The 27782-nt window shown below is 44.0% G+C and overlaps 1 protein-coding gene across 2 annotated transcripts in view; it reads left to right on the top strand.

Moving 5' to 3' along the window:
- Positions 1-27782, top strand: part of spns2 (spinster homolog 2 (Drosophila)) — a 130728-nt gene that overhangs the window by 20556 nt on the left and 82390 nt on the right. For both annotated transcript variants that reach the window (XM_039005997.1, XM_039005998.1), the window contains exon 2: positions 20714-20779. In XM_039005997.1, coding sequence (XP_038861925.1) covers positions 20714-20779 — 66 coding nt within the window. The remainder of the gene's footprint in view (positions 1-20713; positions 20780-27782) is intronic.

Here is a 27782-nt window from a genome sequence, read left to right as displayed (position 1 = left end):
TCCTACAGGTGAAGAAGCCGGATGTGGAGGCCTTGGTTGGTCTGCGGTTGTGAGGCCAGTTGGACGTACTGCCTAATTCTCTGTAATGACGTAGGAGGTAGCTTATGTTAGAGAAATGAACATAAAATTCTCTGGCAACAGCTCTGATGGACATTCCTGCCTTCAGCATGCCAATTTAAACGCTCCCTCAAAACTTGAAACATCTGTGGGATTGTGTTCTGTGACAAAACGGCATTTTCGAGTGGCCTTTCATTTTCCCCAGCACGAGGAGCACCTGTGTGATGATCATGCTTCTTGATATGTCACACATGTCAGGTGGATGGATTATCTTGGCAAAGGAGAAATGCTCACTGACAGGGTTGTAAACAGAAGTCACAAAAGTTGAGAGAAATATGCTTTTTTGTATGTATGGAACATTTCTGAGACCTTTTTATTTCAGCTCACGAGACATGGGACTAATCCTTTGCATGTTGTGTTTGTATTTTTGTTCAGTGTACTTTAAACTGTGGTGATGGGTAGAGCTACCTGTCAATAGGATGAGGTTGAGTACAAAGGGATTGTTTAAAAAATAAGCCTTTGTTTTCTTACAACAGGAAACAGATCATGAGTAGTAAGAGACCAATCTGTTTGATCATGTTGTCATGGCTCTAATCAACACGTTTCTATTCATCTCAACGTGACACATTAACACAGAGTCCTTCCTTCCTTGTCATAATCAGTCACCCTGTCCATGTTCCATGTCATTTGTGGCCACTTCTGATGCCTGTTCAAACAGTCCCACAAAGGGAGAGATGAGGAATGGACCTAAGTAGAAATAAGGAGAGGGAGGAGAGGGTGTTGTCCCTTCTACTTATATGGTTTGTCTTTTAGATTATAGTTCTCAGGTATAAGGATTGGTGTGGTGGACAGGAAACAGCAGTACTAGAAGGACACCACCATGGTTTGTTGACTCTGGATGGCAACAAAATGCATCATAGAGAGGGAATACCCCAGCCTTAAGTATGAATTTGAAAGTTGTGCTTACGTATCTGCAGCCCCATCCTTCAGTTTCACAGCAAACCAAGTGGCGGAATTGCCATCTTCTTGGTTTTAGTGTTAGGGAATGGGCTTTTAAGATAGTATGTCGGTACTATCCCAGCCTTTTAATAGCTAGGGACTATCCCAGTCAAACCTCCAAACCGTCCCATAAGCAGCAGGATTACTCTCTCTCATGCTGTAGCTAATGATTCCCTTATCAGCTGTGCCTCTCGTTGTTTGAAGGGATTAAACTGGGTTTACCTGAATGACCTGAAACTCCCTCACAGAGGTACAGAAAGACACCGGAGCATTACCGAAAGTATAGGAGAGAGGGATTTAAAGGTGCTCTGAACACGTCACAAACTCCTGTGTTATGATGATGATGCCTCCCTGTCAAATAACAACTCACTCCCCCGTATTGCAGAAACGGAATTTGCTCTTTACTCAGTCATTTCCCACATACCCCCTGCATTCAGTTTTTGCATTTTTAAAAGTTGCGAAATAAATGTATGTTTAAACAGATAATTCAAACCTATCTCGTCTAATCTCGTCTTATCTCATTGCTAGTTCCTACCACCCTTCAGTTCCCCTTCTACCCTTTCCCACTATTTTCACAGTGGTCGCTTTGATCAAGGTATTTTCTACACTAGAGTCTCATAGTGGGTCCGATCCACACAGAGGGTGTAGTAGTAGAGCAGTATGGCTGTGAGGAGGCGTGTCAAAGACTGCCATTCACCCTGTGTCATGTCCCCATTTAGACCCAAAAATGTGACATTTCCACACACATGCACGCGCACATGCACTCGCGCGCGCACACACACACACACACACACACAGGCGCGCGCACGCACACACACACACACACATCCAAGGGGAAATGAAACCCAGTGTTTTTGGAGACAACAGCTCTTCTGTGAAGGTCATATTCAAATGCCTGTCAGAGCTTTGGTTCCGGCTGCTGACACATGCATTAGAGGCACACTCATTGTGAGAGGGTGTGTTTGTGTGTGTGTGAACATGTGAGAGTGTGTGTATGTTTCCCCTCACTGGCAGATTAATACACACTTTTGCTGTTTGATGTACAGAACTGTATATAGAAACAGAGGAAGAGAGCAGAATCAGCCACACGGTTAATGACAATACAGCACAGTATTCCGTAATGGATATTTCTCTGTGACATCAACGCCTCCTAGATTAGATTAGATGAGATTGCGGCGGTGATGGGATTTACACAGGATTTACATATCAGATATATAGCGCCCCAGCTGCAGCAGCCTCAGCCTCCATCCTGGTTTGGTTTGTGATCCCAGGGCCAAAGACACACACACAGGGCCTGTTGTCGGCCGGAAACCAGACCCCCGCTCCCACTGACCCACGGTTTACAGCAATATTAACTCTCCCCTTAGAGCAACTCCTGGAAGCCCTCCACTACGGCTACAATAACATTCACACTGCTTATTTACAGCAGCTCTGTGTTTACTGGGGCCCGAGCCCAAATGACACCCTATATCCTTTATCTCGTCGAAGGTAGTGCACTGTAAAGGGAGTAAGGTGCCATTTGGGACACGCACCAGGTCTTTCTTCTGGAGGGAAACGTGTCATCTTTTACTCTCATTCACATGTGATAGAGTAAATAATCAACGGTCCCGAGGGCCGTGTGCGCGCAGATACAGTGTATCTGCTGTAAGAAGAGACCTGTCAGAATGTGTCATTGTTTTAGTGTTTTCTGCCTGGAAGTGGAGGGAATAGCCCAACCCACATAGGTACTGTATGCAGGTATGTAAAGGAGCGTTGGGGTTAGGACTAGGAGTGGACTAACAGGCTGGGCTTTCGGTGTTGTTTCTGCAGGGTGTTGTTGCACCAGAGTGTATATGTGTTTGTGTGTGGGTGGTTCCACCTCACCTCCCAGGGGTGTGTGTGTGTGTGTGTGTGTGTGTGTGTGTGTGTGTGTGTGTGTGTGTGTGTGTGTGTGTGTGTGTCCCTGTCCCTGTCCCTGTCCCTTAATGAAGACAGAGCAGGAATGCAGACGTGGTAGAGAGGAGAGGAATGAGGAAACAGGACTGTTTTGTTTTCCTACGCCATCATCTAACACCCACTTCATAATTAAATAACTTCATCACCACCTTGCCCTTTGATCCAGGCAAATCTTCATAGGGCATCTCACTAACAAGCATCAGTACCTTACAGAAATGTGAATATATGCTCACCTAAATTAAAGTACTCAACAATGGCATTCATCTTGACTTATATGGAATGAAGCATCTGTACATTTAGAGATTGTTTGAATATGAGGCTTACACTCATCTGCATTAATGTGGTGGTGACAGTGGAATTCATCTGATATGTATGGACGGAATTGTATGTTTGAGGCTGTGGCTGGCCTTGAGCATGTGGAGCTAGCTAGCATAACTAGTAAAAACATCCAGCTAATATGTACAGTGTATATGAGGGTAAGCGAGTGAATGATCTCTTATGGACAGATCTACGCAAACATAACTGGTACCATAGAATCTGTCGGGAAGGAATGTGATTCATGGGATAACGAGCAGAAGTAGTTCTGGTGTTTGGGTTTTTCATCACTGGTTATTTGGACAAATCACGATTCGAATTTCAGAAGGGGAGGGGGACATTCAGCCCGTAACTTGCAAAGAGAGTGGATTCCGGTTCTGCTCCTTGTTCTAGCATCTCTTGATCCCAGCAATAACACATATGGACCCAGAACTTAATTGAGCAGCTGACAAATTACGCAAAACTTTAGTTCCGGGGGCGGCAGGTAGCCTAGTGGTTAGAGCGTTGGGCCAGTAACCGAAAGGTTGGTGGATTGAATCCCCCAAGCTGACAAGGTAAAAATCTGTTGTTCTGCCCCTGAACAAGGCAGTTAACCCACTATTAACCCACAGTTAACCAATGTGGGGCTCTTACCTATGCTGACTCGTGACTTATAAGGACAAGACTAGTGGAGGATGAAATGAAATTAAGCCGAGCAAGTCTCAGAGATCGTTTGTCATTCGTTTTTATTATTAAAATACACATTTGGGTCTCCATCTCAGTCACAGAGTGGTGTATTAAATCACCCAGAGAAGAAATTAGATGCATATCTTATTCATAAGGAATGAAAAAAATAAATGGATTTGAGAGCCTTGGCTGAACTCTCCCCAAAAAAAGAGTGCAAAGTCTGAAAATAGTTCTTAGTCTCCAGTCCAGTATCTGTGTCTCTGAAAATGAGGATGTGTGGATGACCTGTGTTGTTGATGGGGAGGAGATTGAAGATGAGGAAGAGGAGGAAAGATTTGTGGATGACATGGGGTTATGGGTGTAGTAGCCATTGTTGACAGCCTGGTAGGAGGAAGAGCTCATGTTGTGAATTGGCCATGTGCATGACAGCCATAAACATCCAGGAAATGGCCATTACATGTTGGATTGTCCTTCACCCACAGTACACACCCCTCACTCACAGCAGGCCAACATCCCCTTCATTTAGCTCTGCAGGGAATTCAGGAAATGGGTTCAGGAAATGGGTTATGGATGGGAAAGTCTTTTATGACAGTCACTCATATGCCTTTGGAAAATATTCAGACCCCTTGACTTTTTCCACATTCCACATTACAGCCTTATTCTAAAACAGATTTTTTTTTAAATGCCCCTCATCAATCTACACACACTACCCAATTACGACAAAGCAAAAACTGTTTAAAAAAAATAATTAGCAAAAAATTAAATGTTCATAAAAATATCACATTTACATAAGTATTCTGACCCTTTACTCAGTACTTTGTTGAAGCACCTTTGGCAGCAATTACAGCCTCGAGTCTTCTTGGGTATGACGCTACAAGCTTGGCACACTTGTATTTGCGGAGTTTCTCCCATTCTTCTCCGCATATACTCTCAAGCTCTGTCAGGTTGGATGGGGAGCGTTGCTGCACAGCTATTTTCAGGTCTCTCCAGAGATGTTCGATCAGGTTCAAGTCCGGGCTCTGGCTGGGCCACTCAAGCTCAATTTCGAGTCTCATAGCAAAGGGTCTGAATACTTGTGTAAATGTGATATTTCAGTTTTTTCAACAAATGTCTTAAAACTTGTTTTTGCTTTGTCATTATGGGGTATTGTGTGTAGATTGCTGAGGATTTTTTTTTCTTTTATATCCATTTTAGAATAAGACTATAACGTAACAAAATGTGGAAAAAGTCAAGGGGTCTGACTACTTTCCGAAGGCACTGTATATACAGTAAACTCCCTCCCTGGACTCATAATGGAGCTGAGATTATAAGCTGTTATAGGGAGAACTAGGAGAAAATAGTATACTGTACATAAAGTACTGAGTATAGGCAATTAGGACATATCTCTAATGTAAATCTACTGTATGGGGAAATGTGACAGATGTATTCCATTATTGTCCTATTGGGAGTATATTGTACTGTAGGGAATTGTGATTGATCATAGCATGGAACTTATATACTGTATATACCGAGTGTACAATATATGACATATGAGTGTACAATATGACATCCATGACATATGTAGGCTGACCGGGTGAATCCAAGTGAAAGCTATGAACTCTTATTGATGTCACTTGTTACTGGCCGACACTTTAACCAGTAGGCTTCCTGCCGCTATGGAGTAGTCCATAGGCCAGTGGGGAAAATGTGTCCACTTTGGGGTAGCAAAGGTTTGAATGGTATTAAAATGTTCCCCACAAGCCTCTGGTCAAATTGAAATATAACCTCTCCAAAAAAGTATATTTCTTGTTGTATTGGAGTCTATGCAATGGAATGTTCGCAGGATCAAACAACAATGGAACATTCTATTGGGTGGATCTCATCTTAAAAACTATGGAATTTTTTATATATATATTTTTTTCGATCAGATCTAATGGTTTACATAGACTGACTCATCATTGAAACAACAATGTTACAAATAGCAGAACTACATATCTGTTGTAGGGAAATTGGTCACACTGGGAAGTCCAAGAGATCCAAATCTGGTAGCATGTTAGCTTTATAGTTGCCACCTATAATAGTCTGTTGTATAGCAATACTCCGCATGCTAGGACGAAAGGTGTGGTTTGTCGTTTGTTGAGTTTTCCCAGCAAGTTAACACGGATATTTAGGTAAACGCATTGTCTCTTCATAAAGGGAACATTGGTGATTGTATGTTCTTCTGTCCCTGACCATCGTGATCTTAAAATGTTATTTCATGAAATACTATATGTTACCTAATAATTGTGTAGCCATTAGTTCAGTGGCTAGTTGTCAAACATAATTGAAGTTTTGCAATTGGTGTTTAGAAAAAAATCCATCTATTTAGCAACTTTTGCCGAATAGTAATTTTGACATTTTTTTAAAACAATTTTGGTAATATTTTACGAAGATTATATATTTTGCAAACCTGGCTAAATTGGTTTTGCTATCTGCATAACTATAATATATTTTTTAAATTATCGTTAGGCATATTCCACCTGTTTTTGAAAGAGTTGTATCAATGCCAGAACAATCCTGTTGGCGGCCATATTGAAACGTGTACCCTATGGTTCAATCAGCAATAGATAGCTAGGCATCATCGTTTAGACTTTTCCTAGCATTATGTAAAGGTGGTGCATTCATAAAGAAGGCACTTTGCAGGACGTAAATCCAATGGGATTTCATATCGGGTGGAATGTACAGGGCAGAGTTCACATCACATTTCTTGATGTTAAGACAAATTATAGAATCGCATTGCATATCATTTTAATCAATAGATGTCAGTGAATGCTTCTAAAACATTTTGTGTTTTAATGTAGTATATTTGAAACGGCTATGGGGACTAGGTTGAGTGCGCGCGGGTGCTCGGCCATGGAAACCAATTTCATGAAGCTCCTGAACAGTTCTTGTGCTGACGTTGCTTCCAGAGGTAGTTTGGAACTCGGTCGTGAATGTTGCAACCGAGAACAGACGATTTTTACGCGCTGCGAGATTCAGCACTCGGCGGTCCCGTTCTGTGTGCTTGTGTGGCCCACCAATTTGCGGCTGAGCCGTTGTTGCCCCTAGACATTTCCACTTCACAATAAGAGCCCTTTTACAGTTGACCGGAGCAGCTCTAGCAGGGCAGATATTTGACGAACTGACTTGATGGAAAGATGGCATCCTATGCTGGTTCCACGTTGAAAGTCTCTGAGCTCTTCAGTAAGGCCATTCTACTGCCAATGTTTGTCTATGGAGATTGCATGGATGTGTGCTCAATTTGATACACCTTTCCGCAACGGGTGTGGCTGAGATAGCCGAATGCACTAATTTGAAGGGGTGTCCACATACTTTTGTGTATATATAGTGAATGTGAAATGTGTCCCTCTGGCCCATGGACTAGAGTGCATTAAGATAGTGGACTTTAAGGGGAATTATGACAGATGTTTCCTGTTGTGTGATGTGAGATTGTGCCTGTGTCCCAGTATAATTCTATTCCCTATATAATGCACTACTAGCCATGGTCAAAAAATAGAACGCTATAGGGTTCCATTTGAGACACAGCCTGTGAGAGCCCCGTTTCTCTTCAGCAGTCATTATTAGCTAGCTATACCGCTTTACTCTTCTCCTTCTATCAGCCCAGTGCTGCAGCTGAGGTGTATTACTATCACTATCACTACACAGGCAGGCGTGCCAAAGAAAGGAGTAGACAAAATGGCTGCCTTCTGAACTCCTCTTTTCCTGTCAACCTGGGTTCCTAGTGATTGAGTATTGGTGTTATGTGTTCTCTGTTCCGCACCATTGGGTTAGGTTATCTACGTAACCCCTCACTTAGAGGCCTCCAGTTGCCCCTCTCTGAGAGAGAGAGAGAGAGACACTCTGTCTCTGTCTTTCTCTCTCTATCTCGCTCTTTCTACCTCTCTCAATTGTTTTGGGTCTATAAGCTCTGTGGTCTGCATGACAGGCTAGCACTGCTGCAGCTTGTTGATGCTGAATTGAGCTTGAAACACCAGTCCAGACCAATTTTTCTCTACTGCTTTCACGCACCTGGCTGGCACGCTCGGAGCTAGCCTTTTTCTCTCTCTTCTGTTTCGCTCTGTTTCTTTCTCTACTCTCTCTCCTTCTTTTTTTATCTCCAGAGAGTGAAGGCTGGAGATAGCCTTCCTTCCTATTCTGTTTGAAAAGGGTATTGATTGTTCTGCTTCACTGCTCAGTCATGTTGGAATCAAAGAGAAGGAGGGATGGGGTTGGGCGGTTCAGGCCCGTCCAGGGAGTTCAGTACACTCTCTATGGCACAACCAGTTATCTGGTGTAGTGTAATATTCTGTACATTCTCTATGGCAGCACCAGTTATCTGGTGTAGTGTAATATTCTGTACATTCTCTATGGCACAACCAGTTATCTGGTGTAGTGTAATATTCTGTACATTCTCTATGGCACAACCAGTTATCTGGTGTAGTGTAATGTTCTGTATGGCAACACCAGTTATCTGGTGTAGTGTAATATTCTGTACATTCTGTATGGCAACACCAGTTATCTGGTGTAGTGTAATATTCTGTACATTCTGTATGGCAGCACCAGTTATCTGGTGTAGTGTAATATTCTGTACATTCTGTATGGCAGCACCAGTTATCTGGTGTAGTGTAATATTCTGTACATTCTGTATGGCAGCACCAGTTATCTGGTGTAGTGTAATATCCTGTACATTCTGTATGGCAACACCAGTTATCTGGTGTAGTGTAATATTCTGGATGGCAGCACACGTTATCGTGTGTAGTGTAATAGCGTTACCATTAGACATTACTATGCCCCTTTCTTGGAAACCCTGAGTAGTTAGAGAAGCATACCAAGAAACTCTTCGTGTGTACATGACCCTAATTAAGATAGTCAAACTACACGGGTCGGATTGTGTGTGAGCTAATTATGCTGCTAGTCAGTATCATTGACCCCTTAGTGAATCCCAGAGAGAGAGAGAGAGAGAGAGAGAGAGAGAGAGAGAGAGAGAGAGAGAGAGAGAGAGAGAGAGAGAGAGAGAGAGAGAGAGAGAGAGAGAGAGAGAGAGAGAGAGAGAGAGAGAGAGAGAGAGAGAGAGAGAGAGAGAGAGAGAGAGAGAGAGAGAGAGAGAGAGAGAGAGAGAGAGAGAGAGAGAGAGAGAGAGAGAGAGAGAGAGAGAGAGAGAGAGAGAGAGAGAGAGAGAGAGAGAGAGAGAGAGAGAGAGAGAGAGAGAGAGAGAGAGAGAGAGAGAGAGAGAGAGAGGAAATGTCATTAAAATAAAATCACTACATAATGACTCTAATCCCTTTGCCTTGCTGTGTTATGTAAAAAAGCAGAGGATTACCACCAACGGGACTTTTCAATTTCACATGTGCCGAGAGACAGAGAGACAGGTACGCTATATGGTAGCTGTCAGTGTGGTCGACTGGTTGTACATCACACACTGACACACACAGCGGGATGCGGCCAGAGTGAATTCAGGGAGCGGTTGCACGATTTAGAAAGAGAGCATGGAGAGTGTTTGTCCCTGGCGTCGACATACAGTATGGTGGTGCTGAATTGTTGGGAGCAGTGGTTATTTTGGGAGGTGTGGGGGGGTGGGGTCCCTAGTTTGGGGGCGCACTGGTGTGCGATGATATACTAGCCTGAACAGTATATACTGACATAAGCACATGCTGTATCACAGCATACTACAGGTCGTGGAGGGACCTAAACATTTTTGGAGGGTAGAATGACTGTGAGAAGGTCAGTTCTGGTGACTATTTAAAAAGGACACTACTCCAAAATAATTGAAAATAGAATTATGTTTACATACATTTTTTTTTTTTACATTTTTTTTTTTTATATATATATATTTTTTTTAATGAACCCAATAACATATTGGTCCATATTATCAGACAGGTGTGCTATTTAGCAATAAGCATTATCACCTACTGTAGCCCAACTGATGCAGCATAGTGGCTATAAATAAATAGGCTCCAGCATTTACCCCATTAGCCTAATCATTAGCTAGATCACAAACTCTAAACATGATCTTGTTTCTAGTTAGCAACATATTGGTGACTTGATTATCCCCAAAAAACGTTCCACTGGCACTCAGTCAAGGATCATGTACTGTGAATATAATGTAGGCCTACCAGTTAGTCTTGATTCGTGTAACATTTAGCCCCGGTGTCCCCTATCCATTCAACGCCATTAGCGAGCGCTATTGTGCATAAACCACAATGCTGCTAAAAGCAATTCACTCATTTTCGGAAGGTGAGAAGTTAAAAGTTGTGATCCTCCACTTTCAACGATGTCCATCAAAACTGCTTTCAAAGGTATGTTTTTCCTCGACTGCATTAACAATGTTGTACAATGACTGTGCGTGCATGTTTCTCTCCCTGTGTGGCACGCAGGTTCACCTTTATTCTCATGAGTCTTGCCCTGGAGCCAGAACTGAGTGTTTAACGCTAAATGGGCCAGCTGCAAAGTCAAAACTGTCTATATTGTAAATATTCATGACATTTCTTTTGCTTTTTGGTAAATAAATTTAAGGTTAAGGTTAGGCATTATGGTTAGCAATGTTTTTAAGGTTACGATTAGGTTTAAAAACAGATTTTATGACTTGGCACCCTATTCCCTATTATATTAAAAAGTAGTGCACTTTATAGGGAATAGGGTGCCATTTAGGATGCAACCCATACATCTAATGGGCTGTACAGTATCTATTATTGATTAGCTGCTGTAGGGATCCTCGCCAATGCTATGAAATATGTAACACTTATTGGCTAGCTGGGTGAGATGTACAGCAGCCCTCAGAGAGATGTACATCAAGCGTACATCTCTCTCTCTCTATCAGTCTCTCTCTCTCTCTCTCCTCTTCCCTATTTCTTTCTTTATATCTTTCTGTCTTTTTCTCTCTCTCGCTCTTTCTCTCTCTGTCTCTCTCTCTCTCTCTCTCTCTCTTTCTCTTTCTCTTTCTGCCCCCTCTTCTCACCCCACCTCTTTCTACCTCACCTTCAATGTGAGTCACGCAGTCATGTTGTTTGCTGTTTTCAGAGAGTCAACAGGAGAGGTACACAGCCACCTAGACAGACAGAGAGACCCAGCGGTGGCGACAGAAAGCCTAGATGGCAGTGCCTTGATGAATCAGATGTTTGCCCAGCCACATGACGCTGAATATAAATATAGACACAGATTATTTTGCTGTAAAATTGTCTGGCTTCACCTCTCAGATGGCCACTGCTTTAGTGTGTTTCAGTCCCCCAGTCGAGCATCCTTCTGGAGTGTCAATAGAGCTCCGTTTTCATCTGGGCTGTTTCCCTCCCGTCAGTTAGGAAACAAATGAGGTCATAGTTATTAGAGGGCTGTGATTCAACTTGACCCTAAAGGACATTGGATACACTCACATACATATTCACATAGAACATATTAATAGAGACGTACACATAGAAACACACCACACAAATACACATTGGGCACAGTCACATGGAAAAAGAGAGCGTCCCCTGCCTGGTCTGTTAGAGCAGAGTGGCGCTAGCCGCAAGGCGAGCCAGCGGGAGGAGAGCGCCCGCCGGGCCGGCTGCAGTCGGACATATTTGTGGTCAACCAGCCCTTTCTCTGCCTCTGCTGTGGCCCTGGCTTTCCCCAATCACACATACACATGCATGCACTTTCTCTCTCTCCACCACACACACCTCCACACACGCACAGACAGACACAAAAACACACTTACTGTGTATCCCAGAGAGAGAACTCCCTTTCTGTTTTTTCCCAGAGCTGTGCCTATTTATATTGATCCTTGCGGTGACACATGAAGCAGGATTGACCCTCGTCAGCAGAGCATACAGTAGCAGTTCACCACCCTGCCTGCTTGCCTCCCAATTGGCACCCTATTCCCTATTATAGTGCATATTGACCAGAGCCGTATGGGCCCTGGTCAACAGTAGTGCACTGTATAGGGTGCAGTTTGGAACGTATCCCTTGTAACAGTGGGGAGAATGAGTTACTTCCATCCAGAGCTCACAGACGGAGCAGCTCACTCAGGGAAAATAAGGAATATTGAGTGAAAGGGGAAGTAAGACATTACCACGAGGAGTAGCGTTACACACACTATGGAAATATAGGCTTGGCAAGAGAGGTTTTGAGTTCTGCCTGACCTGATGTAGCCACCTCTCTCCCCCCTCTATCCTCTCCTTCTTCAACTCTTCTCTTTTACACACTTCTCTCTACAGACAAAAACAGACACACACACACTACACTTCACTCTGCGTTGCTAAATGGGTCTCTTTTCCCATCCTCCTCGTAGCCTAGTTCCAGAGTGTCGGAAATAGAAGCGTGGGGCTGGAGATCCATGGGTCCCTGGTGGGGATTGGAAAATGAAGTAGGTCTGCAAGCTGATGGGCTGGTTTTATTTGTGTGTGTGTGTGTGTGTGTGTGGGGAGAAAGAAAATGTGTGAGCGTGTGCATGCGTGCTTGTTTTCGTGTGTGTGTGTGTGTGTGTCAGAGGAGGCTGGTGGGATGAGCTATAGAAGGACGGGCTCATTGTAATGGCTGAAATGGAATAACTGGAATGGTATCAAACATATCTGGATGGAAACCACATGTTTGTTCCATTTAATTCATTCCAGCCATTACAATAAGCCCGTCCTCCTATATTCCTCCCATCAGCCTCCTCTGGTGTGTGTGTAAGGTGTCCCAAAGGACCATTTAGGACTGGCAGTGTATGACTCACACCCCCCAAAAACATAGTCCTCACAGAGCTGCATTACATACAGTACATATAGTAAACTCTTCTCAAATCTCATCTGGATTTGAGTTCTGCATTCCGCTACTGTATATTGGTTTCAAAGAATTCTAACAATTTGAGGGTGAACAAAATTGTAGGTGAACAAATCAGGTTTCTATGCAAAACAGGCAAATCAACATTTACAACACCACCTCCAATGAACACGATAGACATCTAGAAAATCGAAACTGCCTGACCTCAACTCACCTAACTAACCTCTCTTGCTGTTATTCTCAATACGATAGTGAGGGAGGCCACTTATTTGTAGAACCAAACGCTGTATAATGTGTAAAACATTCCTAATATATTAAATGTAGATATTTATAGCACATTTCAAAATAAACTCTTCGCTGTTCACTCTTCATGTTTTTCTTTCTGTGACAGTCTGTGAGACTGTTGTAACGCCTATATAGCTCCATTCAAAGCAGCACTCATGAAGGCATCCATTATAGAAGGTCTGAATAAGTGTCAGCTCTACGCTGCACACAGACAGGGCCGTCTCAGTAGTCACAATATCCTATCAGTAGAGACATATAGCATCCTGTCTATGTCACAGGCAACTCCAGTAAACTTCCGGCGTCTTCATCCGTAATTGGGTTCCCCGACGAAAATGTATTAGTTTCCTTGACAGCAACGTGTCTTCTATCTGTTCGATACAGTACACATGTAGTCCTTTAATTATTTTAGTCCTCTGCATTAAACAAGACATTTTTTTTATCAGAGAGCTTATTTGTTACACCTGAAATGATCAGGCGGGGAATTCCCTATGGACAACTACAGAGCCAACATGACAGATTGCACCAGGAAAAAACTTTACTTCTGAAACGTCCCAAACTTTGTGTTTGTTGTCCCTTAGGCTTGTTCATTATGTCTGTGTGTGTGTGTGTGTGTGCGTGCCTGCTTGTATGTGTGTCTATGAAGTCTTATTTCTCAGAGGGAGTGGCCTACAAAGAAGCTTTTAGAGTACAATACTGAGGTATTGCTGCAGGCTCTCATCTGCAGCAGCTTCGTGAGAACCTGACTCTAGTTTAGCTGGAAGTGGATGATGTGTTATCGGGAACTTCTGCATTCCTGCCATACCCCTATGCCAGCAGTGTCACTGGACTGGCACAGTACATTAAATACACAGGGCCCTGGAGGCCTGACACCTGTGAATGTTGCATTGAGGCAATTGTATTAAATGCACCCAAGTATAGACTGAAAACAGCCCATGGAGAGTTGACCTAGCTGAGCTGCGTTTTTTCCGTGAAATGAATCCCATTGTTATTTTTTTATTAAAACAGCAACAATATAATACAAAGACAATACAAATGGTTGCTCCCATCAGTGGGCGCTCTGGTCGGTGGCGGCGACCTGAGACGCTGGCAGGGTCTTGAACCTCCCCGTCTGCAACATTTCTGCCGAAATTGCCCCAAATTTTTTTTTTACTGACCCAAGAGCACAATGATATTTCCTATTGACTGACTGTGGTCCTCCAAAACCCCCAACAATACAGTTTGTGGGTCCAACCTCGCCCTGATATTATGGCATAACCACTCCTGGAGCAGACTCCAAAAACAAGCCACTGATGAACAAGTACTTAAAATGTGCTCTGTTGATTCTGTTTCCACGTGGCAGTCTGAACTGCTCTGACTGTTCAATGCCCCATACACTGAGCATTATTTTTGTAGCGAGACTTTTATATAATGTCTTAACTTGTTGTTTTGTGTATCAGTTCATGAACCCGATGCCATGGTATCGGGACATCGAAATCATGTTCCCAAATATCTTGAATTTTATGCGGTATAGTTGTCATAGTGTAACTGACACATTTTACCATTTAAATGAGTAATTTTAAGACATTAATACATTTTATTGGTGGCAGACATACTAATTCATAACTTTTTCTTTAAAGTAATTGCCACTTTTGTGGCAGCACTGCGATGAGTTGGTTATCGTTTTGTATTGAGCAAAATTAATCCCATTGTTTGTATTTTGTATTTTTGTAGAAATAGTTTGTATTTCTTATGGATCCCCATTACTCTTCCTGGGTCCAGCAATATTAAGGCGGTTTATACAATTTTAAAACATTACAATACATTCACAGATTTCACAACACACTGTGTGCCCTCAGGCCCCTACTCCACCACTACCACATATCTACAGTACTAAATACATGTGTGTGTATTAGAGATCGACTGATTAAGCTGCATTTTTGGACGCCGATTATGGCCAATTACATTGCAATCCACGAGGAGACTGCGTGGCAGGCTGACCACCTGTTACGCGAGTGCAGTAAAGAGCCAAGGTAAGTTGCTAGCTAGCATTAAACTTATCTTATAAAAACAATCAATCCATATTAACATAATCACTAGTTAACTACACATGGTTGATGATATTACTAGTTTAACTAGCTTGTCCTGCGTTGCATATAATCAATGCGGTGCCTGTTAATTTATCATCGAATCACAGCCTACTTCGCCAAACGGGTGATGATTTAACAAAAGCGCATTCGCGTCAGGGTATATGCAGCAGTTTGGGCCGCCTGGCTCGTTGCGAACTGTGTGAAGACCATTTCTTCCTAACAAAGACCGTAATTAATTTGCCATCATTTTACATAATTATGACATAACATTGAAGGTTGTGCAATGTAACAGCAATATTTAGACTTAGGGTTGCCGCCCATTCAATAAAATATGGAACGGTTCCGTATTTCACTGAAAGAATAAACATTTTGTTTTCGAAATGATAGTTTCCGGATTTGACCATATTAATGACCTAAGGCTCGTATTTCTGTGTGTTATTATATTATAAGTAAGTCTATGATTTGATAGAGCAGTCTGACTGAGCAGTGGTAGGCAGCAGCAGGCTCGTAAGCATTCATTCAAACAGCACTTTACTGCGTATGCCAGCAGCTCTTCGCAATGCTTGAAGCACAGCGCTGTTTATGACTTCAAGCCTATCAACTCCCGAGATTAGGCTGGCAATACTAAAGTGCCTATAAGAGCATCCAACAGTCAAAGGTATATGAAATACGAACGTTATAGAGAGAAATAGTCCTATAATTCCTAAAATAACTACAACCTAAAACTTCTTAAGTGGGAATATTGAAGACTCATGTTAAAAGGAACCACCAGCTTTCATATGTTCTCATGTTCTGAGGAAGGAACTTAAATGTTTTTTTTACAAGGCACATATTGCACTTTTACTTTCTTCTCCAACACTGTGTTTTTGCATTATTTAAACCAAATTGAACAATCTTCCATCTAGATTGTCAGACCACGGTGGCTTGTCGTTGTTGATAGACAACAATAAACATTTCACCTCTTCCACACTGACTTTACAGAATTCAAAAGTACAATTCTTGTTTTCATAATTTGGTCCGATATACTTGTATGTGTAGTGTCAGCGTTTGTTGCTGGCATGTCATCCCTAAGTTTGCTTATCTTGCCAATGAAAATGTCATTAAAGTAGTTTGCGATATCAGTGGGCTTTGTGATAAATGAGCCATCTGATTCAATAAATAAAGGAGCCGAAAAAATGTCATTTAAGGTGCCGCAAAGCTTTTTACTATCATTCTTTATATAATTCATCTTTGTTTCGTAGTGTAGTTTCTTTTTATTTAGTTTAGACACATGATTTCTTAATGTGCAGTATGTTTGCCAATCATTTGGGCTGCCAGACTTAATTGCCATACCTTTTGCCTCATCCCTCTTCAACCATACAATTTTTAAATTCCCCATTAATCCAAAGGGATTTAACAGTTTTTTTCAGTCATTTTCTTAATGGATGCATGCTTATTAGTAACTGGAATAAGTAGTTTCATAAATGCGTCAAGTGCAGCGTCTGGTTGCTCCTTGATACACACCACAGACCAGCAAATATTCTTTACATCATCAACATATGAATCACGACAAAACTTCTTCTTGTATGACCTCTTATACACTATATTAGAACTTTGGCTTTCCTAGATATGGCTATTATATTGTGATCACTACATCCTATGGATTTGGATACTGCTTTAAAGCAAATATCTGCAGCGTTAGTAAAAATGTGATCAATACATGTTGATTTAATTCCTGTGCTGTTTGTAACTACCCTGGTAGGTTGACTGACAACCTGATCCACGTTGCAGGCACTGGTTACAGTTTGCATTTTTTTCCTGAGTGGGCAGCTTGATGATAGCCAGTCTATTTAAATCACTCAGAAAATATACTTCTCTGTTGATACCACATACATTATCAAGCATTTCACACATGTTATCCAAATACTGACTGTTAGCACTTGGTGGTCTATAGTAGCTTCCCACAAGAATGGGCTTTAGGCGAGGCAGATGAACCTGTAGCCACATTACTTCAACAGTATTTAACATTAGATCGTCTCTAAGCTTTACAGGAATGTGGTTCTGAATGTAGACCGCAACACCGCCTCTGGCATTTCTGTCTTTTCGGTAGATGTTATCACCACTGTATCATCAAAGGTATTGTTTATGTGAGTTTCAGAGATAGTCAGAGTATGAATGTCATCTGTTACAAGCAAGTTATTGACTTCATGTAGTGTAATTTCACTGAGCACGGTGGTAGGATACAGTATATTCTCCTCACACAAACACCTGGAGAGAGAGAGAAAGAGTGAACCCAAGCCAGACAACAATAGATATAGATGCAGTCAAATATAGGCCTAGAGCACAGGAGGCAGACGGAGAGAGACAGAGTGAGAGGAGAGGGAAGAGGCTGGTGATTTGTAAATCCTCCGGATTTCGCAAGCTGACATCCTCTTGCCGCCGTCTCTTGACCTTTCCTCCTTGTGTGCCCACGCGGCGTTACCATGGCAACTCTAGCCCTGGCGCCACTAAGGCGGGAGACGGGTAGAGACTGGCGGGCTGTCAGTGGCACCTCAGTCAAATATATTTCATCACGACTCCTTCGGCTAATGTAGGACGAATACTAGTGTCTTGTATAGAAATTAAACATCTCAGACAATGTTTTTGTGGTATTTTAGGTGATTTTGGTCAGAGCCGTGTCAGTGCCCGCCAAACACAGATAGATACAGGGTGGTCCGGTTATACAGGGCGATAATGAGCAAAGAAGAAAAGAGGAAGGACGAGAGGAGGATGATGACAGAGAGAGAGAAAGGAAGGTGAGGATAAGGAGAGAGGAATGCTGGAAGGAGAGAAAGAGAGATTGAATTGAGGGCAAGGGCAAACCTCAAATACGCAGTCTGAAGCCATGAAGCTGCCCGTAAAACTGAAAGCTCCCGTTGAGAGTGAAGATATACGTTTAGCCTGATATGCTGCTGCACAGACACACTGCAGCCTTCTGTCTGTAATCTCGTAGATTAAGACAGCCCATAACATAGAGCATTACACCTGTATACCTGCACTCAATACAATACAACAATTACTTCACAACATCATACAACATTACACAATTTAATGGATGGTGTGCTTTTATCTGAAGACATTTGGGTCAAACACTTGCCCACCTGAACAGTCGGGTTGATTGTTATAAACACAAATTAGGGAATATGGTCTGTATTTACACAACATTTACATAATAGTGACTGTTGCATATCAGAAAGAAAATATGTCACTTCCATGTGAGTTGGCCCCAAAAGACTGAAATATACATTTTCACAGCAATCTATTAGGGAGCATGTAGGGCAAAGTCGGTCACACTTGTATGCACATGTACACCCACATAGAGACTAAATTGGTCCTGCACTCAGTCACCCCAGTGAGGTGGTGGTGTAATGGGGGGGGGCAGGGTTAGTAGGAGGGTGTTCAGTAATCGTGCGAGCGAGAGGGGACGGGCAGGGCGTGGTACCAGGCAGGCAGGTGCTGAATCTGCTCGGGAGGGACGTTCCACCATCTGGCACAGGGATCCCCCTCCCAGCGGGCACACTGAGTGTGTGTGTTTCCGGCAGGCTAATTGGAGCACAGCCTCAGCGGAGTGACAGCTCTGTCACCGTGGCGATGTTTGACAGGCTAGACAAGGGAGAGCCGACCTGTCTGTACTGAACCAGAATAGAGCAAACGGCCAGTGTGTGTGTGTGTGTCTGCCTGCCCCTGTCTCGGCCTCTGTGTGTGCGTCGTTCAATGTTGAAGGGAAATGGGTTGTTAGCCTAATTTAAATCCTCTCCCAGTTTTACCATGCACCAACCAGGCAGTAGTTTAACCATGCTGCATTGATATGGAAGTCCTGATGTGTGTGTCGTTCCAACCTAGAGCGAACCCAGCCTCAGTGCTGTGGCTTGTTGGTGTTGCAGTGGTGCAGGAATGCAACCTGAAGTGTGAGAACGGGAGCAGGTGGCTTGTCTCATGTGACAGGAATGGCACTTATGTCCCTGCTCTGCTCAGAGCCCCAGCTGCACCTGCCCAGACCTCGCTCCTCGCTGCCTTTGAAATGTGCCCTATACTATATCTGTTGACGACTGAATGGAGTGATGACAATGCCCGAGGATAGAAACCTCAAACGTGGCCACTCAATCAAATTAATAAAGTAATATACTTTAAGAATGTGCTTAGTTGTCACTTCTCTTTTAGTCTTCCTCCCTCTCCATTTTTTTGGAGTACATTAATATTGTCAAAACACACAGCATTTTAAATATAGTTTGAGTGTTACTGTAGTGCAGACAGTTTGGGTAGAGAGACCATATTAGTAGAATCTCATTCTATTTATGAGAGAGCCGCTCTGACTTTGAGTTCAGATGAGGTCTACAGTGCATAATTAAATACAACCTGGTATTAGTTTCTAGGGCTCCCAAGTGGCGCATCGGTATAAGGCACTGCATCGCAGTGTCACTACAGTCCCCGGTTTGATTCCAGGCTTATCACACCCAGCCGCGACTGGAGTCCCATAGGGCGGCGCCCAATTGTCTCCGGCGTTGTCCGGGTTTGGCCGGGGTAGGCTGTCATTGTAAATAAGAATTTGTTCTTAACTGACTTGCCTAGTTTAAAAACTTTCTTTTTTATAAGCATCTCTTTTGCAAGAAAGATATGCATCATGTTATAATACCGGGCCAGTGGCTGCTGCTGTTAGGATGTTGGGGATGCTGCTGTTACTGCTACTCTATATTCATGAGTTCTGCTCTGCTCAGACCAGCCTGTCAGTCGGTCTCACACGCTGAGCCCGAACACAGCACTGTAGTGTGTTATGTGTAGGGAGAGGCTCAGGAGGATATGAACGATTTGTGATAAGGAATTCATGCGAGGATAATTATTTTGAGAAAGATTTCTATGTTATTGAACGGGCAGTAGCAGGACACCTTTTTTTTTTTGACTATACAATCAACAAATGTGCTAGCTGTCATATTGCGGGTCGCACAACATCCATCTTTATTTTCTCTGGTCTACAGGTGAATATCTCAATCTCGCCATTGGTTACAGAGATACAAGCGGTGTCTTGGTAATGTTATGACGACAGGATTCAGCTGCTCACATGTCTTGAGCTCAGTCGTTCAATCCCCACAGAGTGCCTTGCACCTCGTTAAGTTCTCACTATAGACTAAGAGGTCTGTTCTGTTCGTGATCCTCTCTCTCGAATTTCCTTTCCTCCATACTGGTGTGCATAACTGTCCTCCGGTTACAGAGAAGGAAAAAAACTACTGTGTGTGTGTGTGTGTGTGGTGTGTGTGTGTGTGTGTGTGTGTGTGTGTGTGTGTGTGTGTGTGTGTGTGTGTGTGTGTGTGTGTGTGTGTGTGTGTGTGGTGCTTTTGGGATTTTAAAAGGGCACCTGGCCACCTTCACTAACCCCCTGCAGGCAACACCATCTTAGTGTTTAGTGCTGTCTGTCTGCCAGCCAAGAGAGCACTTAATACTGTATTACTCTCCTTAATACAGTATTCTTGCGGCAGCTATAAAAGAGAACCACCGCAAGGCCACAAAAACCTAATTCATTCAACTGTTATTAAAACAATGAAATATTCATGACAACGTGTATGGTTATTGTACCGCAACCATTGCCACACAATACTAATCGCTGTCCTCCCCTCTCTCTTTCTTCTCTCTCTGTTGTGCAGGGGTTTTGCTCGACATCCAGAGACACTTCAATGTATCGGACAGTGGAGTGGGCTTGTTGCAAACAGGTAAGTCTCTCCTGATCCCTTAATGGCACATATGTAGCAACGATTAGCAAAGCTCAAACATCCACTCAAACCCTCCTCCTCCTCTCACGACAGGCCCATTACCTGTCCACGCTAAGCTGCTCTTAGGCCTCTTAGATTGGGACAACAAAAGGATAAAAGTCCCCTACTGCCTCCAGCCCTCTCCTCCCTGTCCTCCCCCCTATACCTCATCCTCCCTCCTCCTCCTCCTCCCTGCAGCCTGTGCAATTGACTGTAACTAAACCGGAAGACTGACTGAGTCAACAACAGACACACTGGCTTGTTTTTGGGATGGTGGCTCATGCCCCTTCTGCCTTGCTCATTGACAGACAGCCAAAAGGCTCTCCTTGACTAGACGGGTAGAAAGTATCACAAAAGTTATAATGCACGTGGAGTAATAAACATGAACCAAATATTGCAATTTAGCGAATGCAAGCTTTATGAATTAAAAAATTATTTTATCCTTAGGGTCTGACATTTCAAGCAACATTTTGCATGGTCAGTAACCTAGTCGCAATGGATCTGTTCCAGTGATTGTAGGTTGTAGATGGTTAAGACGGAGCGCAGAAATAACCCGTTCATACTGTGAGTTCCACCAGTAGGCAGCCTGGTGAAAATGAAAACGGTGTTGAGCGGCAGTGGGTTAGAGGCTGAGTCTGAGGGCTATGGGGCAGGGTTTCCCGCTCTATAGACCTTACTGAATCCAAACTTTTGTGAGGGAAAGGTGCATGTCTATTAGTTTGGCATCAGAAGGAGGGCTGGCACTTTCTGGAGTTTTGAGTTGACCTTTCAACGCCAAGGCTGCTGGGACCTAGCACGTTCTGTATTTCCTGAAGCTGAATGTCATGGATTTTGAGTTCGAAAATCTCACGGTGGTACCCACATGTCCATTATCTCTCAGGTGACGGGGTGAACGATCGGATTCCTCAAAGATAACTGTGAACTGATTTATGCGCCCGTAAGTGAAGTCGTGTTTGATGAAGTGTGCATGGTTGATAGCGTTTCACCCATCTCTCAAAAGACTTGACATAGCAAACAGGAAATCCAATCCCAGTTGCGCTTGTTGTTGCCGTTTTGGCGTTGCTGAATAAACAAAACCCATATACACATGCAGAACACACAGCACATAATGCAAACAGACTCTCACTCCCACAGGCAGTCAGTAAGTGGAATGGCACCCACAGCTGCCCTCTGCCCCTGTCTGCTGTCTGTAGCTGGGGCTAAAAGCAGTATGTGCCTGTGTGTGTGCGTGCAGTATGTGCCTGTGTGTGGTGTGCCTGTCCTGTCCTGTCTTGGGCCAGACTGCGTGGTGTGGCATGTTCCCTGATCTCCAGCTGACCCCAGTCTCTCGCTGGCCTGAGGAATGCAGCCGGCCCGAAGCTCTGACCGCTGAGAGCAGCCATGACCAGACTGGGAACCTACGTGTGAACGGCTGGCTAGGGCAGTGGTTCTCAAATCTCCCCTCAGGGACCCCTGCCTAGTCAAGGGCTTGGTGATTAGCTGACAAGTTGAATCAGGTGTGCGAGCTCTGGAATAGATCAAATACATGGAATGACTGGGGGTCCTGAGGAGAGGTTTGCGAACAACTGCGCTAGGGGGTTGGCAGGTGATCACATGTAGGTGTCCATGTGTGCTGTTATATCCTCAACCCCCCCCCCCCCCCCCCCCCTCACCCCCTACATCTCTTTATTTCTCTCTCTCTCTCTCACACACACACACACACACACACACACACACACACACACACACACACACACCAGAGAGAACAAGAGAACAATCGCCCACTATGTGAGCTTCTGCATCCAGGCTCTGCCCGCTTTCTCTCCTTGGCAACTTCCACCCACACCTGGTAGTCCAAACTGCCAACGTAGGTGGGCAAGTAGTGGTAAGTGGGCGATGTGTGAGGAGTTGATTCAGCCTCTCTCTGATCCCAGCTCACCTTCACTATATTCATACCTCAGAGAGCAGTGACCACGTACTGCTACGGTCACTTCTCACACCTGCACTAGTGTTACTGACTGGTCTATTTATAAGAGTTCTGTTTGAGTTCTGGTTCGGTTCTGCTTCGCCTTTTTCTTTGGCTGTGGATGAGGGGCTTTGGGTTATCCCTGGGCTGACAAAGTCTGGAGTATTGGAACTATGGCTGGTTTTCCTAGATTGCTTTGTGCCCACTCTTTGTGCCCACTCTGGAGACAAGAGTGGCCTCACTGGTCACTAGAGCTGCTCTTTAAACCCGCAGAAGTTCCCGACAGCGTTTGCAATTTTTTACATGCGGTTATGTCTGTAATTGTGTTTTTAAAGTTCACACACAACTCAACGTATGGAAAGGTGTAACCTTTCTTAAGTTATGGGGCAACACCAAAGTTAAAATGGTATTACACAAAGCAAAACATTTAGAGGTGTGTGTGTGTGTGTGTGTGCGTGTGCGTACGTTCACACCTTTAATAGGTGTGTGTGACGTAACTCCCTGAGGGGTGAGGCCCAAAGAGAGTGGAGAGGCCCCGTGTAAGAGGATCAGGTCTCTGTTGATTTCACTCAGGTGATGTATGGTAGTACGGCATGTGTTCTGGCCCCAGGTGCTCACGCCTGTCCATCAGATCAGCCCCCAGGAATGTACTGCACACATAGAAAGAGCAGAGCAGATCTGACACGAACTGTCATTCCTGATGAGAGGAGAAGACCTGTCAGATCAAAGGGGAAGCTCCCATTGGATATGACAGGCCTCTTTTAGGGCTCCTTGCTAATGAGTCTGAGGTTGTGGCCAAATGAAGACCGAGTGCTGCGAGCGGGAGAACGACCTGTGGCTCTTTGGTCATGGGTGATGTTACACCTTCTACAGGTTTGGAAGGAGCCTGGAGGGCTCTGTTGGTTGGTTGGTGAGCCTGCAGACAGAGGAACGTGTGCTTTGTGTAGATGTGTTGTTATTGTCCATTATGAATAGTCGAGTATATTGGCAGGGTTTTAAAAAGTGGTGAGATGGGTTGGGTGGGTGAATAAGGAGCTGGTTAGTGTCGGTCCAGTTTCTCCAGACTGCAACCACTAATTATTACTGATCTTTTATGTGGGCAGGTTTTATATTCAGTCGGGATACATCTTGGGTGGATGGATGTGTGGTGGAGCCGACCAGTGTCCGTCCTGGTTTTGCAGGCTGTCCTCCATTCATCACTGCCAGGTTGCAGACAGACTGTTTTTCTTGCGTCCCAATTGGCACTCTAATCCCTAGAAAGCGCACTACTTTTGGCCCGAACCTTATGGGCCCTGGTCAAAAGTAGTGCACTATGAAGGGAATAGGGTGCCATTTGGGACACAACCTCTGTCGGGTTGACTGTGTCTGTGCCCTGCTCCCTCCGTCTGTCCCCTGCCCGGCTGCCCACCCCAGTCCTGTCTCGGTTTGCAACACGACACCCACACACACACACACAGCCAGGCCCAGCCAGCCTTACCAGAGTGTCAGCCTGGCCAGACACTTACTGAGGAATGGGGCCACAGGTGGAACTGGGAAGTCCTTCCATTCATTGGAGCTGTGAAGTCCCTCAGCTCTCTGAGCCCCACTAACTAACACACTCATGTCATACATACAGCTCACAGTTTTTTTGTTTTTAAAAAAATCTCTCGTCCGATCCTAACCCACATACAGTCTTCTCACCTCTCTGCCTCTCTCTCTCTATGTCTCTCTCTCTCTGTCAGGAGATTTTCTCAATATCCCGTTTCTGGACTTACATTTAATGCCTGTGATTTTCTTGTGGATAAGAGAGGATAAAGATTTAGGATCTGAGGCTTAGAGTTGTGGCTCTGACCCTGAAACCCCTTAGCAACTGGGGCTGTCGCAAGTGTGGCCAACTTTCTATGTTTATGGACAGTGTTTGTCACAGGCTTGAGTTACTCTATAATGGAGATGGTTATAGGACTCTGGTAAAGCTATCAGTGCTTGATCAGCTGTGCTGTCTGTCGGCTGCCTCACAGCTGCTCTCGCTTTCCGGTGTCTCTCTCTATACCTTCGTTCCACTCTTTCGTTCCCTCGTTTGCTGTGTCCCCCCCCACTTTCGCTCTCTCTCCCTATATCCCTTCTTTCTCCTCTCTCTGTCTTTAGTCTCTCTCTCTCTCTCTCTCTCTCTCTCTCTCTCTCCCCTCTCTCGTTCGCTCCCTCTTTAACTCTGCAGTCCTCTCTCTCACTCCCTCTTCCCTATCTCTTTTTCCTCTCCCACTCTGTCCCTTACTAAAAACATACAGGACAAAAATAATGTGGGGGAAAAAATATGTTTTTCGGACACGTACACTATATGAACTTGGCTTTAGAACACGTGAAGTTTCGCGTGGATTTTAATGCATGTTTTTCACATGGTTTCCCAACATTTCACATGTGTTATTCTAAACTTCACATGTGCTTTGTAACTGGTGGGATTAGAACCCAGGTCTCCCATGGGAGAAGCCATTGTCTTGACCATTAGACCAAAGACCTGACACTGAGTGAAAATAATAATAAATGTACATTGGAAAAGAAACCCAATCTAAGAATATTGACTGTTCAATTCAAAATACGGAGGACAAACATTTTTGGGGGTTTTTTATCGGGTTAATCACTGGATTAATTTGCTCAAATTGAGCAGTAATTTAAGATTTTTGTATTTAAAAAAAAATATTGACACTGATTTTGTTAATACTAATGGAGTGGAGGACTCAGAAATAAGAAATAACTATTTTTAACGTACTATTATACTCAGGTAGGCTAAGTAACCTTTTTACAGAATGGCATTACAGAATTTGCTACTGCAACATGTTAACACCTGCTTTTCACATGTGAGGAAAATAACACTATTTCACCCCCACATGTGAACTTGCAATTCCACATGGGAAAGTGATATTTGCACATGTGGAATTTTCTTACATGTGAAACTGCCAATGTGATTTTGAACGTGCAATTCCACATGTGAAACTTCAATTCACATGTGAGGTGAAACATGTTATTTTCCTCACATGAGAAAAGGTGGGGAACTCAAAATTTAATAAATGAGAAAATATGTTTTCACGTGAAGTTTAACCTCAACACGTGAAAACAGCCATTTCACATGTGAAACAAAATGTTTTACATTTTAAGCTGCACATTTCACGTTTTTTGGGGGGGGATGGTGTCTCACTCTGTCCATCCTTCTCTCCCTGCCGTGGTCTGTCTGCAAGGGATTATGCATGAAAAGACATGCTGTCCTCTCAGCTCTGGTTGGCAGCTGTTGCTGCTCTGCTGTCACTCTGATGGACACCTCACAGAAAAGGAGTCTGTGGCAACAGCAGAGAGGGATTCAGATTCCCGATGGAGGGGGAGAAAGGCAGAGAGAGAGAGGGAAGGAGGGAGGGAGGGAGGGAAGGAGGGAAAGACCGACACAGAGATGGAGAGAGAAAGACAAGAAAGAGGTATGAAAGACAAGAAAGAGGTATGAAAGACAAGAAAGAGGTGTGAAAGACAAAGGGAGGAGAGGGTAAAGAAAGTAAAATAAATGGTGACACCTGCATGGCTGCGAGCTGTGAGATTTAATCACCCAGCACAGTATTGATTCCCAGATGAAAACAAAAGCATTTATCTGGAGTTCAATGGCTCTGGCCCCGACTGAGACAGCTAAGGAATAGCTCGGTAAAAACACCATATATCGCCTCCCGGGTGGCGCAGTGGTCTAGGGCACTGCATCGCAGCGCTAGCTGTGCCACCAGAGTCTCTGGGTTCGCGCCCAGGCTCTGTCGCAGTCGGCCGCGACCGGGAGGTCCGTGGGGCGACGCACAAATGGCCTAGCGTCGTCCGGGTTAGGGAGGGTTTGGCCGGTAGGGATATCCTTGTCTCATCGCGCTCCAGCGACTCCTGTGGCGGGCCGGGCGCAGTGCGTGCTAACCAAGGGGGCCAGGTGCACGGTGTTTCCTCCGACACATTGGTGCGGCTGGCTTCCGGGTTGGAGGCGCGCTGTGTTAAGAAGCAGTGCGGCTTGGTTGGGTTGTGCTTCGGAGGACGCATGGCTTTCGACCTTCGTCACTCCCGAACCCGTACGGGAGTTGTAGCAATGAGACAAGATAGTAATTACTAGCGATTGGATACCATGAAAATTGGGGAGAAAAGGGGGTAAAATTTATAAAAACACCATATATCTACACTGAGTATACAAAACATGAAGAACACCTTTCTAATATTGAGTTGAACCCCACCCCTTTTGCCCTCAGAACAGCCTCAATTCGTCAGGGCATTGACTCGACAAGGTGTCGAAAGCGCTCCACAGTGCTGCTGGCCCATGTTGACTCCAGTGCTTGCCGTAGTTGTGTCAAGTTGGCTGGATGTCCTTTGGGTGGTCGACCATTCTTAATACACATGAGAAACGGTCGAGCGTGAAAAACCCAGCAGTATTGCAAGTCTTGACACAATCCGGTGTGCCAGGCACGTATTACCTATACTCCGTTCGAAGGCACCTAAATCTTTCATCTTGCCCATTCAGCCTCTTCATAAGGGATCATAGCCTTCACCTGGATTCACTGGTCGGTCTGTCATGTTCTTAATGTTTTGTACACTCACTGTACTTCATAGCAGCTCTATGGAGGTTCAGTGTCTCTGTTTGGCAGTGTTTGCAAGCCTTATTGTTGTCACGATAACACAATTTTGACTTCGATACCAGATTTAGTAACACTATACTCAACACCATCACGATACTTGATACCAAAATCATACCAAGGCAACAAAAAGAAATCACAGATTTGCACTTTGTCCAGAAACATATTTTGAGTTCATTATCATGAATTACATTGAAATGTTTTTATTTTTATTGTATGCATTAACAAATCAATTATACAATCACACAATCAATTATCCTTTTTTTTCTTTTACAATCTAACTACCTAACAACAAAATGGTAATCCTTTATTTGAATCGTAAATCTCTATTGATAAACTGGTTAAGTCAAGATGTGGCCTCGGCCTATTCACAATACAGGTGAATTGAGCGTGTTTTGGCTGATTT

This window comes from Salvelinus namaycush, chromosome 12, assembly GCF_016432855.1.
Source record: "Salvelinus namaycush isolate Seneca chromosome 12, SaNama_1.0, whole genome shotgun sequence".
NCBI lineage: Eukaryota > Metazoa > Chordata > Actinopteri > Salmoniformes > Salmonidae > Salvelinus > Salvelinus namaycush.
The sequence above is the reverse complement of the archived record's forward strand: the minus strand, read 5'-3'. Positions and strand labels throughout refer to the sequence as shown.